The 21,169-nt window shown below is 42.9% G+C and overlaps 1 protein-coding gene across 1 annotated transcript in view; it reads left to right on the top strand.

The window, feature by feature from the left end:
- The window catches only part of cntnap5a (contactin associated protein family member 5a), a 126,530-nt gene that overhangs the window by 34,679 nt on the left and 70,682 nt on the right, over nucleotides 1-21,169 (top strand). The window contains exons 5-8 of the mRNA XM_085764943.1: nucleotides 6,411-6,614; nucleotides 7,837-8,021; nucleotides 9,720-9,863; nucleotides 15,749-16,037. Of these exons, the coding sequence (XP_085621069.1) occupies nucleotides 6,411-6,614; nucleotides 7,837-8,021; nucleotides 9,720-9,863; nucleotides 15,749-16,037 (822 nt within the window). The remainder of the gene's footprint in view (nucleotides 1-6,410; nucleotides 6,615-7,836; nucleotides 8,022-9,719; nucleotides 9,864-15,748; nucleotides 16,038-21,169) is intronic.

Here is a 21,169-nt window from a genome sequence, read left to right as displayed (position 1 = left end):
TATTTATTTATTTTTTATATATTATTTGAAATGTCTAGTCTCAGCTCCTGCACGAAACAGGAAATAATAGCAAACCAACTTCTTAGACACCATGGAGGTGCAAAAATGTGAAGTAACTGGGCATAAGGAACATCATTCAAAATTTAAAACAGGAATCTCAAATATCAAAGTGATCTAAACACTTATTACAGTCTCTTTTTTTAAGGAAATGGGGAGTTTTTTCTATAATCATGACAAGAATAATAGCATCAATAATCATAATAATGATAACAGTTGTAAACAATGTAGAATTTAAAGGAAAGAGAGAGAGAAAAGATAAAGATTTCCACCAGGAGCATGATGGGAAATAACATGCACTAGGGTCTAGTGTTCCTCCATCATCACCAGTCTTACAGTGTGTGACTAAACCCTGATTCTTGAGGTTATTAGAGGTGTTATTCTCCCAGTGTCAGGCAGATATTATTGTATATTACTGCAAAGTAGAGTTAAAGTTAAGACAGATCATATAAGTTTATACTCAGGTTACATCATTTTACAAGTTTTATACTTAAACACTCACACGAACACAGTGGGTTAATAAATACTGAAATCATCAGTCTGTTTTCTTGCCCACCTTTCCCATCATTATTTTATTATCCAGCCTGAACGCCTACGCACGAGACCAATTTTGCTTTAAAAATATGTTGAGATATTGAACATCTTTTTTTTTCCTGTTTGTCACGGCTTAAATTCTCCATTATATCAGGATAACACTGAGTCTATTCACGTGGGTTTCATCACTGACTCATCGCTCTGCCGTGACGGAAAAAGGCTGTCCCACATAACGGGCACGGGAAAGTGAAAGAAGTCACCAGGTGGGCTTCCTCGCCGGCCACCTTCAACCAGCGTGGTGTCGAACGATGCATCATGTCATCTGAAACCCGGACTGCTCACCACCAGATGTTCCTCACACAGACAGAGTATAAGTAGAGTGGACAGGACGTACCAACCTCTGGGACGAGGAAATGTGAAAATTGCTGCTTTCCCGGAGCATCGGGCCTGTGAAGACATCACTGGTGTGTGGGCTTCCCATCAAATCTGACTTAAAGGGATAGTTCACTCAAAATTGAAATTTCACTCATTATCTCCTCACCCTCATGTGGACTAAGGGCTGGGAGAAGTTTCAGAGTCCTCCGTGGCTTCTCTGAGTTACAGGGGGTCTCCGTGCAGCACTGCATGTCCATATGACGGTTGCTAATGGATACCACTTTTCTTCGTAACAAAAAGACACACCAAAAAACATCCATCCAGCTCGTATGTAATGTCCGTCTTGTATTGAAGCCCTGAAATGTGAGATTTGGAGGAGCTTCCACTGCAAACAAGCTTGAAATATAGACTTATTTAATTTTTTTCGGAACAATTTCGCATTTCGGGGCTTCAATACAAGAGGGACATTACAGACGAGCAGCATGGAGGTATTTGGATGTTTTTTGGTGTGTCTTTTTGTTATGAAGACAGTTGGTATCCATGTGCAACCGTTATATGGACATGCACTGCTACGCCGAGACCCCCTGTAACTCAGAGAAGCCACGGAGGACTCTGAAACTTCTCCCAGCCCTTAGTCCACATGAGGGGGAGGAGATAATGAGGGACATTTGAATTTTGGGTGAACTATTCTTTTAAAGCCCCAGTCTGTAACTTATTTGGCTTTTTCTGATCAAAAATCAAACCTGTCTTTCATAAATCCGTATTTGACTGAAGGTGAATCACAGCTGCATCCAGATGAAAGCTTTCTGGTTCCTTAGAATGAGTTGTTACAAGTCGTTACAAATACATAAGTGGGCGACGCACCGAACCGAGGCGGCCATGTTGCATCGTGACCGTAGGTAACCACGGAAACCGAACCGAGGCGGCCATGTTGCATCGTGACCGTAGGTAACCACGGAAACCGAACCGAGGCGGCCATGTTGCATCGTGACCGTAGGTAACCACGGAAACGGCCTGTTAAAACTGTCACCACTGTGTAGTGTGAGGAAGGACGGAGGCACTGGTGTTGCATTCAGGTGCAGTCAGGCAGACGGCCGTCGGCAAACCAACCGGATGTCATTTTACTAAAACAATACCACATCACCATGACAACATGTTGTCAGGCCTGTATTGTTTTGCCTCGTGCTGGCGGACCACTTGTTTATCCTGTTACATGCAGCGTCTGTTGTCTGTCTGACGTCTGCCCCATTTCAGGTGAATGCAACATCAAGAATACGTTCAGATATGCAACCGCACCGCTAGATGGGGGGAATTCCTACATATTAAACCTTTAATATTTAAAGAGGAACTATGGCTATGGCTATTTAAGGCTATGTTGTTTAACAAAATTGACATTTCATATCGTGCAGTAGTTAACTCCCCGTTCCCCACCCCAACTTTTCTCTGACCTCAAGCCCAGCCCCAGAGAATACCCTAGCCCAGGAAAAGGAGAATACTCTATTTTCACTCTAATTCCTCCATAAGAAACACAATGACAGAATCTATAATTACTTTGTATCAAAAACTTTCTGTAATAAAACATCTGATAGGGTGAACCATGGTCTAATTACAGCCAGTTTAGGAATCCTGGATGTGAAATCACTGAGCTATAGGACCAAGCATCAACCGCCGAGGCTGAAAAATGAAGCAAACTCAGAACTGCCAGAAACTGTAGTTTCTCCAACGCCCAAATAAAGCAGCTAAATTGCTGCTAAATGCAGCTACCTAAGTAGATTTAAGGAACATTCTTTGGCTGGAGTGGATTTGATGTATTTTGATAACTCAGCTGACTTTCAATTAAATACTTAGATGCATAAAATGGAAAATTAAAGTAGAACATTGGTCTCAATATGAATATTGATAGGGCTTGGACATTTAGAAACTTGGTTTAATGGAATTAATATTTCTGCGTTTGGCTTTATTCCCTCAACTTCGCTCCATCTTCACTGCCAATGTTTGTTGCTGTTAATGCTCGGGTGGCTCTGAGCACAGAAAGTCTTTTTGATCTCAAATAACATTATTAAATTGTTATTTTGGAATAACCGTCCTCAAAAGATTGAACAGTAAAAAGACCACATTAAAGTAATTCCATACTTTGGATTTTAATGAGAAGCAAAAACAGACGCCGGACCTCTGTGGAGTGTGGAGCATGTGATAAAAGGAAAAGCTTCTCACACACACACACACACACACGCACACACACTCACACATACAGTGAAATTAATAACCTGAGCAGGCCTCAATAAAAAAACATGTAATGGGGATTCACTTAGAAAACCTCTCCCACGCGTTGTGAAGCAGCACTAACTAGATGAGCCGGTGAATTACTGCACTGTGAAACACCCTCAGAACAGCCCACAGTGAGCAGTTTTATGATGACCAGCCTCCAAACATGGTGAAATCTATTAATGTTTGTGCTCTACCTTATTCTTGTAGATTGCTGTACCAGCCTGGCTGGCGGCGGTGGCGTCGGCGCGTGTTACAACAGTGATTAACAGAGCCGCGTGTCTCGTGACAGAGCGCAGGTGAACCGACAAAACCCGCCACGTCTGAGCAGCTCGGTGTGAAGACACTTTGTGCTGCAGACGTTTTGGCTCGTCACGTCGTGGCTGTGTTTCATTAAAGGTGAAGATGAGTCACGCCACAGGGGGAGCACAACGCCAGGTTTCAGGAAGTTGAACTGGATGGATTGATAGAGAAAAAGGCTCCGTTGATGCGGCTGTGGTCAGAATGTGCAGACTGTGATCTCACATTTACAGGAAGGCAGTCCTGCCTCTGACTGGACCACCCTGATGCATGTGCAGAATTTTATAGGTAGTTTCCATTACTGAAGGCAACGCCAGCGGCAGGGATTAAACCTGCAATGTGAATCTTCTGTCCGTCCTTTCTGGCAATGGGAGTAATTACAGAATATACTCTCATCTCATTCACTACTCCCTACTCACTGTACAGGCCAGAGGTCTTCAACAGAGGAGGTGCTGCACTGCAGGGGGGCTTGAAATTTGTAGTTAATTAGTCAATTCTTAAATATGTTTTCGTTTCCACATTTATGTTTAAAATAAAAACATATCATTGATTAAATAAATAAACTTCATTTCTATAGCACCTTTCAAAACCAAGGTTGCAAGGTGCTTCACAAAATACAAATAAAATATCATTGAAAAAATAAATCAATTAGAAAGTGAAGAAAACATCATACAGAAAAACAGTGAACAAGCATAAGATAAAATAGTGGAAATGGATAAGACAATAGAAACAAACAAACAAACAAACAAAAAAAAACATTAAAAAACAAACATTAAAATTACTGCACAAATTATCATGCAACTGACAGATATTGTTGATATCAGCATTGGTATCAGTTGACAAGGTCTGTTCATAAAATGGCAGAGGCACGGGCACCTACTCACTAGACCTTGGAAAATAAAAATACACATTTTTAAAAAATAAAAACATATTATACAATGTATGAACCTGCGTATAGAATAGTGTAGTACTGAATGCACAATAACAAAGTACGTTTATACAAGGCACTAGGTCAGGTTAATATGAAACACAATTTCATACAATAGTACATATAGAGGGTCCCTGCTGCATCTCTCCATCAGTTTGAGGGTCCTTGGCCTGAAAAACGTTGAAAAGCCCTGACATAAGGAGTTCTATAGACGACTATATAGTGACCTCATTGGTAAAATGAAAAACACTTTCAGGCTCTACTCTGTCTTTATTGTTGCAAAATTAAAACGCACCAGATAAACGCCGTCTGGTGGGTTTTTAAAATAAAATTTCTTGTCTGCTATCTTTCAGCACGATGCATTATGGTCTATATATATATTGCTTGGTTAGTGACAATACACTACGTTTCATGCTGCACTGTGAAATACTACAAGCACTATAATATATTAATTCACACAAGATGTTCGGACAGCGTATTCATTCAACTATACTGTATAGTGACACACAGCCACTGAGGACACGTGATTATGGTCGGCTACGTCCTTAGAGACGCCCCCCCCCCCACCACCCCCGTCCCACCCTGAAGTCAGAGTCCAACTCAGAAACTCAAGGAAACCCCAGTAGCACCAGAGTTGACAATCCAAGATGGCTGCTCCGTGCATCACCATTGGTGTGTCCCAAATCGCGCACTTCTGCACTTACACTTAATATGTTGAGTACATAAGTGCGTTCACACTGAGCAGTGTGATAATGTAGTGCGCTATGTGCACTCAAACGGCCAGAACACTGAGTGTGGATCGATGGACACTTTCCTCCCTTAACGGCCGCCATCTTGGTGACGTAGCGGAAACACGTCACTACTTTTCAAACGGCGGCGGCAGAGTGATAGATATAACACTCTGGGCAGCGGTTGCTTTGAGCAGCGACGGAGCTGACACACCGGCGTACATGTCTTTAAAAAACACTAATAACAGCACAACAACAACACTAACACAATAAAACACAACTTAATAGCTCGTTTTGATCGGCAAAAAGCGCTGTCGAGTGTCGGCGATAGACAGGGCTCCAACGGCCGAATGTGTTCTCAGCATCCTGCAGGCAGCGGCTTTTTAAATAGGAGGTAACAGAGATTTCTCCTGACACGCCAGCTGGACCTTTAACCTGGGACAGAAACATCAGGCCTGTGCTGTCGGTGTGAAAGGCCACAGTCAGCATTCACTCCAGGTCGAACCACGCTGCCTTAGTAGCAGGAAATCATTGGCTCAAGCTCCGACCAGCAGTGATGTAAACATGACATGACCTTAAAAAAGAAAAATATACACACCACATAGTGCAATTGACAGATTGTTCACCCAAACACCTGCCAAATATAGTTTTTTGAGTGTGCATGCCGTTTTTTCTCTCAAACATTTTCCAATCAAGCCGTCCCTGATGGTTCTGTGTAACAAACCATCTGCTGCCTCAGGGTTAGAAAAAGAGCATTTACTGTGGAGGGGAAGAAAAAAGCTCAAATAGTAGCAGCAACAGCACAAGTAGCCTGGGTGGAAAAGTAGTGGTAGTATATTACACCAGCTTTTTGTCCATGCTGGTAATTATTTTGTTTGAATTTTTTATTTAATTCTTTTGAGTATTGAAAAAGTAAATAATTTAACACTCACTCAGCCTTAAAAAACGAAAGAGAAAAGTGTCACTTTAACAAACATCTTTCACTGGGCAAACCACTTAATGCTGTGTGCATATTTTTTCAGAGCAAGTAAAACCAAAAGAGGATTTTTTTTCTTTTTAAACATGTCCAGAAACAGAGCCTCAGAGTCTCTTTGGAAAATGAGGCAGATTAAATTGTCGGAGGACATTTTCCAACAGCGGCTGCATTTTTGTAGCAATTTCTGTTATTACAGACCGGAGACCGTCGGGGCCAACCTCAAGAGTCTCTCTGATTTACTTTCCAGAGTCGTACGTGGCCGACTTCGACGGCCGCAGCTCGCTGCTGTATCGGTTCAACCAGAAGTCCATGTCCACGGTGAAGGACGTGATCTCTCTGCGGTTCAAGAGCCACCAGGCCGAGGGCGTCCTGCTGCACGGAGAGGGGCAGAGGGGAGACTACATCACCCTGGAGCTGCACCGAGGAAGACTGGACCTCTACCTCAACCTAGGTGAACCCCCTCCCTCCCTCTCTCTCTCTATCTCCTTCTCCCTCTCTCTGCTTTTAATGTTTTATTTTCCAGAAGTATGTGAGCGTCCTTGGTGAATTCTAACTCATTATGAAGCTTTTGTAGATGAGTTTAGTTTCCATGATTGAGCGTTATCAAAGCAATCTGATGAATGTCATGCACCCATCTCATCTTTAATGTTTTTCACATCAGACCAGAACTCTGTCTCCAGTCTGATTAATGTGTAAGATGAACCATTGGTCACATTGAAAACCTTAAAGGGATTCGTCCACTGTCATAATTCCTATAGTAATAGCAGTAGGTTCATTCCCTTTAATTATCGGTGCATGTTGTTTTGAGATCTGCGGGGCAGAGACGTGAGCTGCTCAGTGAACACAATGGAGGTGAACGGTACACGCCATCATCATCAAATACACAATCCAACAACTCCACAACGCTCTGGTGGACAAGTTGTGAGCTGCATATTCACCACGCTATGAGATAATCATGTAACATTATGAGATGGAGTTGTTTTAGAGGCAAATGCAGCTGGAACTACATTCCAGACACGGCTGCTGGGCGGAGGGATTTCAAAAGTAGTTCCGAGTATTTCCTTTATGTGTCGTAATGTTACATAATTATACATGATTATTTCATAGCGTGGTGAATGTGCAGGTCACAACTTGTCCACCAGATTGTTTTGGAGGTGTTGGATTGTGTATTTGATGAGTTTGATGAGGGACAGGGGACCAGGACCGTTCACCTCCATTGTGTTCACTGAGCAGCTCACGTCTCTGCCCCGCAGATCTCAAAACAACATGCACTGATAATTAAAGGTAATGAACCTACTGCTATGACTATAGGGATTATGACAGTGGACGAATTTGCCTAAAATGTTGAACTATCCCTTTAAAAAACTAGAAAATATTTGACATGTTGGGTAGATAAATAATTGAAACACTTTCTTGTTTTTCTGCTGCTAATTCATCATTTATTCAGTGTCCTACCTTGATACACATCTATCTCTTTCTGTTGTTATACACCTTCTGAATGAACGGAGTGGGCATCAGTGTGTGTGTGTGTGTGTGTGTGTGTGTGTGTGTGTGTGTGTTTCTTCTGACCTCTCCATACACCTGAGGTCCGCCCGGCTTCCCACACACACACATTCCCACACACACCTCCTCCTCACTCTGCTCCTGTTTGTTTCCCTGTGTGTTTCCTGCAGACGACAGCAGGCTGCGGTTCAGCAGCGGCCGCGTCGCCGTCACCGTGGGCAGCCTGCTGGACGACCAGCACTGGCACGCCGTGCACGTGGAGCGCTTCAACAAGCAGGTCAACCTCACCGTGGACTCACACACGCAGCACTTCCACACCAGAGGAGAAGGACACTCTCTGGAGGTGGACTACGAGGTGAGGCCGGCCGCTTCATTCACTTCATCCTGCACAGGCCAAAACAACATCATCAGTGATAACGCAGCGATGAGCGGTGGAGTTAGTAATGAGCCAGTTAGTAATTAGCCTTGGAGATGGTAAACAGAGTCTAGTCTATGTAAGCCCCAGAGAACAGACATGCTTTGAAATGGCTCGCCCATAATGCATAATCATTTGAAAGTGATAACAGACTGCCAAGTGGACTGTCAACCTCTAATCACCTGCGTGCAGCATTTTAACTCTCTGACTCCACAGCGAGGGCTGGGGAAAGTTTTTCACCCAAAGACATGACAGGAAATGTTTGTATTGTTATTTTCATTCCTGATGCAAATCTATCTAAGGGATAATGAGGCTCTCTCACTGTAATTAAGACATTAATTGACAGCAATAGTCTCCGTAGTTGAGCAACACATCAATATTATAATAATTATTATTATTATAATAATGATAATAACTTCATAACTTGACAGGGCGCAACCTATCATATTAACCATACAGTAAAAAATATATGTTTATACATGAATTGACATTTATGTCTAGGGATACAATCTATAATCATCTATGTGTATTCATATTGTATGTTATGTAATAATTAAGACTTAAGAGAAACCACATTCCCAGAGTGAGAGAATTGACTCATTTGAAATTAAATCAATGAGTCAATATTTAAGAAAAACATATAAAGTCATGGCATTTTTCAAAATAAACTAATTAAACTCATGTATGATTTAAATATATATCATTGACATTTCCTATGCCACTCAAAATGTATACTCCATATACATGTATACCTTTTACTTAAGGTATTATGTGTTATATTCAAAGGATGTGCATATGTGATAGTAATAATATCCACTAACGAGTGACACAGAGCACAGTCACTTCTGATATAGTTTTTATTCTGTTTTACATCTGCGTGTGGGCAGCCATCCCTCATTCAGGGGGTTGGTGTAAAATGACTCAGCTCGATGTGAAGGAGGTTAATTAGCTGAAGATAATTAACTGATCGCTGATAAAAATGTCCTGGTGAAAGTTGTGATTTCAGCCAGGATGCAAAAAAATAAAAAAATAAAAAAATAAAAGAAAACACAAAAAAAAATCCACAATAGTTGGCCGGACCCTTCTTCCGGGAAGGTTTTCAAAAATGTTTTGGACCCCGGCTGCAGGGATTCGCTGCCATTCAGCCACAGGAGCATTAGTGAGGCTGGGCACTGATGCTGGGCGATAAGGCGTTGGCTCGCAGCCGCTGTTTCTCTCCATCCCAGGGACGTTAGATGGCGCCGAGGTCGGGGTCCCGCGCCGGCCAAACCATTGTACGCATATTGTATTCATATCGCAGCCGTGGTGTGTCTGTGTGTCTGTGTGTGCGCGTGTGTGTGTGTATGTTTGGATTCTGCGAGTGGGTGTTGTTTTCTCACTTGCTGAATCACTGGCTCAGCTGCTTATGCAGAATCCGGTCAGAGTAAATGTAACGTGTGGGCCTGGTGTATTCAGATTCAGGTTGAGCATGCAGTAAAAATACAGAGCAGAATGTCAATTTTCCGTTTTCTATCATTTTTTATGAAAATGGCATCATGAATATGCATCTTGATGCTTGTTTATATCAGATCAGCCTCTGCATCCCAGTAATAAATGCTTCACTGCCTCTTTGTTTTTTTTTTCTTCTTTTCATGGAAGCTGAGTTTCGGAGGCATCCCGCTGCCCGGCAAGCCCGGCACCTTTCTGAGGAAGAACTTCCACGGCTGCATGGAAAACCTGTATTACAACGGGATCAATATCATAGACCTGGCCAAGAGGCGCAAGCCGCAGATACACAGTGTGGTAAGTTTGATAGATTTTTTTTTTTTTAGAGTTGAGATTTGAACACGCCACGCTGCATGCGCTTTTTAGAGAGTCAGCTGCTGCATTCAGTGCACATGGACTGTGAAATGCATCAGATCTTCCTTTTGAAGATGTAAAAGCTTGAATTGAATGAATAGAGCCAGACTGTTAGTGGATTTTTCACACTGATACAGATATGAATGTCTGGGTTTTTTTGTGTGTGTTTTTTTTTTAAATATGATAACAATAAATCCAATTATTTTCACATAAACACGTGACTAAAGGGAGAAATTAGATTTTTCGAACACAGATACGCATGAAGCGTGTGACGCTGTTTCTAAATGACTTCAAACACATGCAGTTCAACATGAATCAACTACCATACGCTGACAGATACTCACAGATACATCTGTGGCTCTGCTGGGGACGGATACACTTTGTACCAGGTCCGGGAAAAATCCTCAGCACCCCACCTGTGGATCCAGATCGACTCTGCCCAAATGATTTCCTGCAGCTCAGTGTGGTTCACATGTTTCTCTTACAAGAAAGCTCAGAAATGTAGGAAACGCGCCGTGCCATTTACAAGCCGTCTCACTGTGCAGAACGTCTCTTTTACAAAAGAAAATTGATATAATTAAAGGGAAAAAGGAGAGTAAGAGAAAGGGCACCGGTGTGGGTGAGTAAGAGAAAGTGGGCGTCCGGAACACCGAGAAGAGAAAAGTCACAGAGTAATATGGGATAATTTGATAATCACACGTATATTGGATTTCATTGTAATTCTATAGTTGAGTGGTAAAGTGTATGGAGCTACTGCGTGGACCGAGGTCTGTGGTTATAATGACAGGCAGAGATGTATCATGTATATATGTATATGAGATGTATGGTATAAATACTCATGTAAATGTCTGCTGTGCTATAGGCCTGAATAAGAGTCACCGCTCCAAAACCTCCAGGCTCCATCTCATCAGGCTGCCATGTGTTTAGAGAAGATGACTTTGTAATGAAATGAGAAAATAATAATATAATAATAATAACAATAATAAGAGATTCATGGGAACAATATCCAGCTCATTATTGAGATTCTTCATCGAGGTTCAACTTCAGCTTCAAAGCACTTTGTAATTCCTTCTTTTCAAATGCAACAACTCAGCTGAATTTAAATGAACACTAATGGCAAACACAACACAACACAACACAACACAACACAACACAACACAACACAACACAACACAACACAACACAACACAACACAACACAACACAAAACAAAACAAATAATGACAACAACAGTTAGAAGAAGAAGAAGATAGGTCAACTGCACAGGGCGAACACACAGTTGAGGTGTAATGTTTCCATCTGTGAGAGCTGCTGAGGTTCCCCTGTTCATTAGGCTCTACACACATATAGATACACATTACTGTAAAAATCTAAACTTTAAATGGAAATTTGAAATAAGGAAAGCTGAGGCCACAGTGAGTCAAAATAGCCGGCAAAATGAGGGAGAAGATGATGAAGTTGTTGAGACAGGTGTAAGTGGTGAGCATGCAGCCATGCTGAAATAAAGGCAGGATGCTGTGACTGGAGAAGGGAACTGACATAATGTTTACATTAGCATTAGCATTAGCATCAGCATGTCGACACTTGCAAACTGAGCTTAGGAATGCTGTTTGTTTTTAACCTGGTGATGGCACAAGATTTAAAGTCATTGCTAATCATTCATGTGGCACATTTTTAATTTATAATAATAATAATAATACATTTATTTTTAATACAGTACATAGTGTAATACAGGTATGGGACTGAGTTCTGCGGGCTAGGCTTTTTAATCCGGCACGTAAAATAATGTTGGTACAACATTGTCCAAATTATAGCAAAGACTACAAACTTTGATACACTGGCAACAGAAAAAAGGGATGACCATCAGCACCAACACAGCTCCCAAGACTGAATGTAATTTCAATGTACGTAGGTTATTGGGTTTTTACATGTCACTCTCCATCCATCCACCTGTTACTGGCCCAGCCGTCAAATGATAAAACTCATCGTGGCCCCACTGCTGGTCTAATAGAATAACTGTCTCATGTAAAACAACAAATCCTTTTAAAGGAAGAGTCAGTAGCACATCAGTTACTAGGATGCATCATCAGGGAACCGTAGATATTAACCAGAAAAGAGCCAAAAGATCAACATCAGTGATGTTCCCTGAGCCACACTGCTGCTGCTGCTGCTGCTGCTTTCTCTTTATTTCTCTTTGTTTTGTCTCTCAGCTGATTTGTGATTTGATGACATCTGATCAGTTGGATTCAAAGTGTTGTGGAGAGAAAATGGAGGGAGAGGATAACTCGAAAAACAATCGTCACATTCATTGCAAAACCGCGGCTACTGTGTCATTAGGCCTAAGTGTGCGAGCGGATTCATTTACAGAGTCAACCTCCTACACAAATCAGACCGGTCGGCCAAAGAGCCACAAGCCCCATCTCATCTGAGACACCCCATCCTCCTCCACCCCCACCCCTCCCACCCCCTCCATTTAATGTCTGATTGCTGCGTTAAAAGGCCTTTACTGACAACAGAGGCAGAGCGGTGCAGAGAAGAGAGGGGGACGTCATGATGGAAGCTGTAATGGAATTTCAATGGGACAATCTCCCTGAGGTTGATGGAGGAATCACATTGAGAGTCAAAGAGCTGTGATTGCTGCGCCGGCCTGCAGGCGCCGCCGCTGATGGGACTCTGACCTCGGCAGACGCCGCCACGTCTCGGTCCGAATGCGCCGAGCACCACCTCCGCAATCGTGCGGAATTAAAAAGGGAAATGGTTTTTTATCTTTAGCCGCCCGACCGTATTGGTCCGGAGCAAACACATTTTGAAAAAAAAAAAAAATAAATAAATAAAAGACAATCCACGGATTCATTTGAGCTAACCGGTCTGTTGCTGAGGTTTCCAGTTCAGCCGTGTGGATGTCTTCACTGTGTAAAGAGCGTCGTCTTCATTTTACAGGGAACAGAAGAACTAGTCTGGGGCCGTTGACTCGCTGTTTATGGTAAGCAACTGGATCCAGGGCGAGAGAGACAGGCCTTTACGTCAAAATAAAAGCACCAAGCTAATAAAATGTGGTAAAACTTTGTAATTTAAAGAATATAATTTACAAGAAAGCCCCCAAGCAATTAAAGCAGAAGTCAGGTGAATGTTTGTGTTAATCTAAGTCTTAAATAGTTGTATCTCCCGACAGCAATCACTTCTATAGAGTGTTTGGTCTGAAACACGGGTCTGTCAGTCACTCTGCTCTGCTCTGAGCCCAGGAGAAAACTTTCCTTGTATCCTACAACCTTTATCCAATGAGGAGAGAGAACGGCATAAAGGGGCAGTCCTCTCTGTGTGTGCAGCCAAGGGATGCGCCTGAATGTGGTGACGTAGGGACGAGGACCAATAGAAGTTAGACAAAACGACCAGATCACTTACTTCTGCTTTAAGTTAATCTTTTGCTTTTATTGTATTACAAGTTAATGTCTATTTTATAAGTTTAATGTTGGTGAACACTTTTACTTTGGTGAATTTGGTGATTTCTGGATCCGCTAGAAGATGGAAACCAGAATGCAGACACCAGGCTCTTCGGAGAGGCGACGCGAGACGCAAGGCTATAGAGCAACAGGCGTTTTTTGTTTTTTTGCACGGAGGGAGAGGGGGAGGGGGAGGGGGAAGGAAATATCCTTGTTCCCATTCAGGCGCCTGTGGCTCAGGTGGCGGAGCAGGTTGTTCCCCTACTCAGAAGGTCAGAGGTTTGATTCCTGCCTCCTGCCTCCTGCACGACCGCATGACGCTCGGCAAGACACCGGATCCCCTGATGGCCGCTCCATCAGGGGAGAGAGTGCGTCCAGGTGTCGGTGAAGTGCCCTGAGTGGTCGGTATCAGACTGGAAAAAGCCTTTAGAGGTCCACTCACCATCGCCATCACTCTGAGCAGCTGCTTAACATAAAGACTGGAATCAGGGGGCTTTTTACTTTCTTTCTTTCTTTTTTTTTTCTCGCCTCTGCACTGGCGACAGCTGGAGGCATTATAGTCTTTATTTATAGAGCACTTTTCAAAAAACTTCAAAAGCAGCAGGAACGTAGAATTATTAAAAAAAAAAAAAAAATCAATGCATTTCAAAGCAAAGAGGAGCGATGGAACAACTGGAACCATCAGGAGCATGAAAAGCAGAGACATTTAAAGAGAAATGAAACCGTTGAAGGGAACAAGTCGGCTAAAGGAGGTCACAGGCTCCAACAACCTGATTTCCTCGGACAGGTCGCTCCAGAGGTTTGGGGCTCCCCGATGCAAACGCTCTGTCCCCTTTTGTTCTCAGCAGGGGTCTGTGGGCTTTTTTTGGGTCATCCATCCATCCATGGTTGTCAGAGGTCGAAGGAATAAAGAGACTGTAAACTGAGATTAGGACAAAAGTGGTTCATATTTCTAGGGATGCACGATAAAAAAAAGATTTCTCCACCGATAACGAAAACTTCCTGCATCTCTGAATCAATGTTGTTTACATTTTTTATAGTTTATAGTCACCTGAGGTTAAGAAAGGCTAGAATGTAGTGAGTAAAGATGAATATAATTAGGGCTGACCAATTAATTGTATTTACTTTACTTTATTTGTTTATTTGAATGGGACAGTGCACATTAATGGACATAACATGTAAATGTGCCGGATTATAGCCTCTTACCTGTAACCTGAGCCACACAGCAACGTAACACAACGCAACAACAACAAAGACGACTTCTGTCGGGTCCGTAGGAGACGGTGCCTGAAACGCGTCCACCTGGCATCGATTTAGTCAACTTACAATGGTTGGAGTTAGTTTTACAGCGTGCAAACTTTCCACTCTTTGTCTCTGTTTTTGGTGTATTAGTGTGCCAGTGTTACAGCGCCACTACAGGCCTGGTGTGTGTACTACAGCTTATTGAGTTGTTTTCAGAAAGACACTGGAACTGTGTGGTTAATATGCACACCTGAATAGTCGCTTATTATTCATCGCAAGTCACATCGTCATTGTAATATTGATCGGACATTTTGCTGATGTCTTGCAGGCCTAAATTTAATGTTGTAGCTCTGCCTCTGATTTAACAAAATAAGTAACCGACATCACTACTGTTGTTTTGTAATCACAACAAAAACAACAACAGTTATGACTCTTCAAAAATCAGCATTTATTATTGTTTCAAATCAACTTAGGGGGAAAAATGGTCTGAAAATGAGTGAAATCAAGGCAATGCTGGCTGATTATAATCGGCTCTAGTATTGGACTTTGCTGTTATCGGTACCGATAGTTATCGTGGATCCCTGGTTGTCCAAGTTGAAAGGCGGGGAGACTGTGAGATGAGATTATTTCATATAATTGGCTCATTCTACACATAATTCTGGATCAACGGGGAGGTTAGATGAGACGAGACGACTGATGTTTAGTTTGTGTTTACTCCACCAATAAGCATCATTCACAAAATATGAAATCATTCCTTTAATTACCATGTTTCTTTTATTGTTATTAGTTGATTTTTATTAGTTAATTTTTCAACTCATACACTATAAAATGCAGCAGCTGTGTCATTACTATGAATTTATATTTTCAACTAAGTAGCACTAATTGCTTCTGCTGATTAATTTACAGTTAAAGCCGAATAATTCAAGTGGAGCTGGTTAAAGGTCTCCTCTAATGAATCTGGTTTTGGTAGTTGGGGTGACGTTTCTGCTCATGCTTCTTTAACCATCTGCCGCCTCTTTGTGCAAATCAACATGACATTTATTTCCAGACGTATCTCGATGAATTTCACATGAGACCCGCCGCCGCCATCTCCCCTACAAACATACCACATGCAAATCTGCGTCCTTGGCTCTTTGTCGTCCTCCAGGGTAACGTGACCTTCTCGTGCTCGCAGCCCCAGCTGGTGGCCTGCACCTTCCTGAGCTCCAGCAGCAGCTTCCTGTCGCTCCCGTCAGCGGCGGCGGCGGCGGCGGCGGTGGCGTCTGCCGCGGGGGGCTTCTCCGTTCGCTTCCAGTTCAGGACGTGGAATCCAGATGGGCTGCTGTTCTCGGTGCAGCTGAACCCCGAGCCCCAGAGACTGGAGCTGCAGATCAGCAACACCAGACTGCATGTGACCCTGCACAGCGCCGGACAGCAGAAATCAGAGGTCTCCACTGGTGAGTCTGCAGCCCTGGTACACACACACACACACACATACACACACAAGCACACACACACTTGTTTGTGTGGACCGTCCCTGGCTCCTCTGACATTGACCTTGTCTCTCTTTTTTTAGTGCTCGTATTGAATATCTGAATTCTTCCTCAGTTTTCAGGTTAAAAAACAAACTTTATTAAGTAAAGTAAGTAAAGTAAAATGTATTATATAGCACTTTTCCCCGAGAGGACTCACAAAGTGCTTCACAAGGTAAAAAATACAAACAGAAACGACACATAGAAATACAGCAAAAATGCATAGAAAACATATGTGATAATATCAAACAAAAGTAGGTCATTTAACCACAAACAAACATATCACAACCTCTTGACTCCCACCCACTGATTATCATACAGCCCTTATATATTCATTAGCTTTCTCATTAATAACTGTTTATATCAATTATATCACCAACTTAGGTAGATATTTATATACATACACACACATTTCATATGATAGATTACTAATGAGAAATATGACCTCAATGTGAATGTAATATCACTATTAATAGGAAATGATATATATATATATCTAGGGGCGTAACAAAACGTAGAGAAGGCAGAGCAATGTGGAGCCATGCAAAGTGCTTTACTGTCGGGTTGACAGATGAAAGGTGTGATGGAGTGGAGGTGAGTGTCAGTGGTGTGTGAGGGAGCCTGTGTGCCACGTCGTGTGTGAGATCCATGTTGTCAGGTGCAAAACAAAACGACGACGTGCAGCAGCAGCAGGATGGAGAGAGCGAGGCAGCCCACAGCGGGGGGTTTCAATCAGCTGGCCAATCAGAGAGCCCGACACAGGTGCTCCCAGCCAGACATAAACATACACATACCCATGTAGGCTACACACACGCCAACAGACATACATGGAGGGTTCAGCAACAGGGGTCTGGAGTTTGCATGTTCTCTCTGTTCCTGTGTGGGGTTTCTCCAAACCAGGTCGACTGTCAAACCCCACCCTCACTTTATGTCAGCTGTGATTGGCTCCAGCCACCAACCCCCCACCAGATCAGCAGTAAAGCCAATAGATGGCCAGATGTTAATAATAATAATAATGGATTACATTTATATAGCGCTTTTCTATTGTTACCCGATACCCAAAGCGCGTACAGCAACCACTATTCATTCATACACATTCACACCGGTGGTGGTAAACTACGTGTGTAGCCACAGCCGCCCTGGGGCAGACTGACGGAAGCCAAACGGCCCCTCCCACCACCACCATGATCATTCATACACATCCACACGGGGCAAGGTGGGTGAGGTGTCTGGCCCAAGGACACTACGACAGAGACTGGGAGAGAGCGGGATTCGAACCGCCAACCCTCTGATTATTGGACGACCTGCTCTACCTCCTGAGCCACTGCCGTTAGTTAGTTAGTTAGTTAGTTAGTTAGTTAGTTAGTTAGTTAGTTAGTTAGTTAGTTAGTTAGTTAGTTAGTTAGTTAGTTAGTTAGTTAGTTAGTTAGTTAGTTAGTTAGTTAGTTACAGTCAATGCAATGAAATGTAGTCTGCCCTGGCTCTCTCTTAGCCCTTAAAAAGTAAAAAACAATAATAACATTAACAGCATATAATAAAAAACAGTGACAAAGTAAAACAGGCAATATACAATAAAAAGCACCAATAAATAGATCAATCAATCAATCAATAGTGCACGGCCTTCACAATCATATAAAACTACTGTTCAGTCGTCTGCCCGCCTGGGGGTAGAAACGGTCTGATGCCCTGTAGACGCTTCCCTGAGGGCCAATAGGAAACAAGGCTGTATGCCGGGTAGGGCTGACCCAAAAAATTTGAAGCTTCGAAGCTTCGTTTGTTGCCATGGTAATCGATCATGAAAGTCCGTGATCGATTTTTTTCCCCCCTCCTTTTTTCCTTTTTGACACCGGTTCTCATCGGCACTTGTTACATTACAATGAAGAGGCGACTTACCTGCCTGATGTGGGAGACATGCAGTGTTTGTTTGTCATTTCTTTCATTATTTCCACTGGCGTGACTCGTGTCCTTCATCATGCTGAGTGCTTTCTTCCTGCTGCGGATAGTGTAGATGTCTTGTAACTGTGGTAGTTGTGATCCTGTCATTTCTGACGCTGTTTTTACTAACTAACTAACTAAGTGTTTTTACTGTCCTATTGCCAGTATAACCATTTTTTAAATGTTTTTTTAATGTTTAGCTGCTGCATAATAACATGTTGTTATTTACTCAGATGAAACTCTGAATGTTTCTCTGTGGAGGTCTTGAGTGTTGTGTCTTCTTCTGTGTCACGTGTCCGTGGCAACGCAGTCTGCTGCAGTGCACCTTCAAAGTCAAGTGAAGAAGAAGATGCAAACATTACTGGATCTAAAAAAAAAAAACCCTCAATGATTTGTGTTGAAAAGAAAATCCATTCAACACGTTGCTCAGAGCTCAAGGATCCAAACAAACGTTTTGGTGACTATTATAACATTATTATAACACTGAATGTGAACATTCGCTGCATTAATTAAAAAACCTTGAGACGAAGAGGAAGAAGAAGAGAAAAGAAACATGGCGACCGCAGCCCGGGACCTGACCTCAGGCTCGACCTTAGAGACCAGTACACCAAGGAGTGGTTTTTATATACAGTATAAATATATATTATTTTCCTTCTATACTCGTGGGGGACTTGACACACACACACACACACACATGAGCTTGGTGACCCCGAAGCGCACAGAGTCTGACCAGCCTCACTTGTTTTTTCGTGCTTCACTCAACTGAGGCAGAGAAAAACAAGACAGCATCACCCCACACACACACACACACACACACACACACACACACACACACACACACACACACACACACACACACACACACACACACCATCCAAAGAATCTGGGAAGGGCGAGGGCGCGAGTAATTTTCATCTGACTTACTTTTATCACCTTTGTCCCCCAATAAACTCAAAAACATTTCTTCTTCACAGAGGGAAAATATCATCCAATCGTCCGTGTGGGATTGCTTAGCAGAGATAACACAGATAACTGTGATTGGTTGGCTGAGCCAGGCTCACAGCAGATGGTGGGCTGCAGGGAAATATATAGAGGAGAGAAGACAACTACAGCTGAGGGACGGTAATTCCTTTCATATCATTTACCTCCGACTGCATTAAACGAACAGCTGAAGGGCCAATCGGTGTCATGGCCGCTGCGGCGAGGCGACCCGGGGTCCCGGCGTCGTCGCAATTATGTATGAAATAAAAGTTTCACCGAAAATTAATTTAGCAGAGCAGAGTGGTAATCTTGTATATGAATTGACTTTTTAATTTATTTATCCATTCACTCACTTGTTTTCATTAGGATTCCTCCTTTTGCTTCTTCCTCAGGCGGATTTTTCTTTTTTCTTTTTTTTTCTTTAGAGGTCACTGCTCAAAAAAAAATGATTACCGAGCAGGGCGCGCAGATATCATCTCAGTTACAAATGGTTGGTTACAGGCTGAGGGGATGGGGGGTGGAGGGGAGGGGAGGGGGCTAATGCAGCTACTCAGCAAGGAGACCATTAACATTTTAAACGTACTGAGAGATAATCCCGGGGATCTAGTCGAACAAATGTGTGTAAAACGCAGACCTGCCCTCTGTGAATAAACTGCATCAAACACAAGACGTGCAAAAGGAGTTGGGAGGAGGGAAGGGGGGGTCTGAATTTCCTAATTACACCAGGGCTACCAGAATAACGCCGTTCCAGTGTGTGTGTGTGTGTGTGATCATGTGAACAGCTGGAGATCTCCCCTCTGATGGATGTGCTAAATCATAACCAAACAAGCGGAGAGTAAAGTGGACTGGCTGCACAAACCAGTTACCTGTTGACGCCTCATCATCCTTCTTTCTTTTCTTTTTCTTTTTTAATCAGCTGCAAAAGTCATCATTATCATTAACACCTGGAAGCTGCAGCACCATTAGCGAAGATGTACGCAGCAGCAGCAGCAGCAGCAGCAGCAGCAGCAGCAGCAGCAGCAGCAGCAGCAGCAGCAGCAGCAGCAGCAGCAGCAGAATATACTGTAAAATAAATGACTAAAAATAAAGTAACAAAAACAAACAAACAAAACCCCCAGTAAATTTAAGGAAAAGTTGCTGTGGTTATTGTGATAAATCTTACAACGTAATGTGATATGTTGTTACCAGGGATGTAAGAAAATATCGATAAACTGAACTATCGCATCATTTTGTTTCGTTAATCAGCCATCGACTCCTCCGCTCCAACTGAACAATGAGATCTACTGAGAGTAGAAGTCATTGGCTCATCGCATAATCAAGTGTTATCTAACTTAGCACAGTCAAAGAATGGAAAAAAAATCAAAGTTTAAGTTCGTTATTGTCATTGTCATAGTCAGTATAAATGGTGGGACCTGGGATAACAATAAAAGACACATAAACATAAATACTATAATGCATAATAACATGTCCAGACGTAGAAATGGAGTAAAATCAGATGTGCAAGAATATGTAATGTTCTTTTTTTCTTTTTTAATCAGCTGCAAAAGTCATCATTATCATTAACACTTGGAAGCTGCAGCACCATGTACGCAGCAGCAGCAGCAGCAGCAGCAGCAGCAGCAGCAGCAGCAGCAGCAGCAGCAGCAGCAGCAGCAGCAGCAGCAGCAGCATTAACAGCAGCAGCAGCAGCAGCAGCAGCATTAACAGCAGCAGCAGCAGCAGCAGCAGCAGCAGCAGCAGCAGCAGCAGCAGCAGCAGCAGCAGCAGCAGCAGCAGCAGCAGCAGCAGCAGCAGCAGCAGCAGCAGCAGCAGCAGAAAAAGAGGGTAAAAAGTTGTCAATCTCAAACGGAGGATTTTAATTAAAAGCGAATCAAGTCGGTAGATTACCGAGCACCTTTCTCACTACTGCTGCTCCCCTTCCGAGGCACAACAGCATCACACACCTCATAGCGATGTCAATGTGGCGCAGCGGAGGCGTCTGGGTGCAAATCATTAAACGGAGCTGCAGGGCCCCCCCCCCCCTCCTCCTCCAAGCTGCTGTAACTCAGGTAATATTTCTATATTTAACCCTCTTCTTCTTTTTCTTTTTCGTCTTCATCTGGCTGTGGAGCTTCATTAGAGATATAAAGAAAAGTGCCCCC

This window comes from Trachurus japonicus, chromosome 21 (assembly GCF_045865225.1).
Source record: "Trachurus japonicus isolate A0001 chromosome 21, Traja_1.0".
NCBI lineage: Eukaryota > Metazoa > Chordata > Actinopteri > Carangiformes > Carangidae > Trachurus > Trachurus japonicus.
This window is presented reverse-complemented; position numbering and strand designations above follow the sequence as displayed.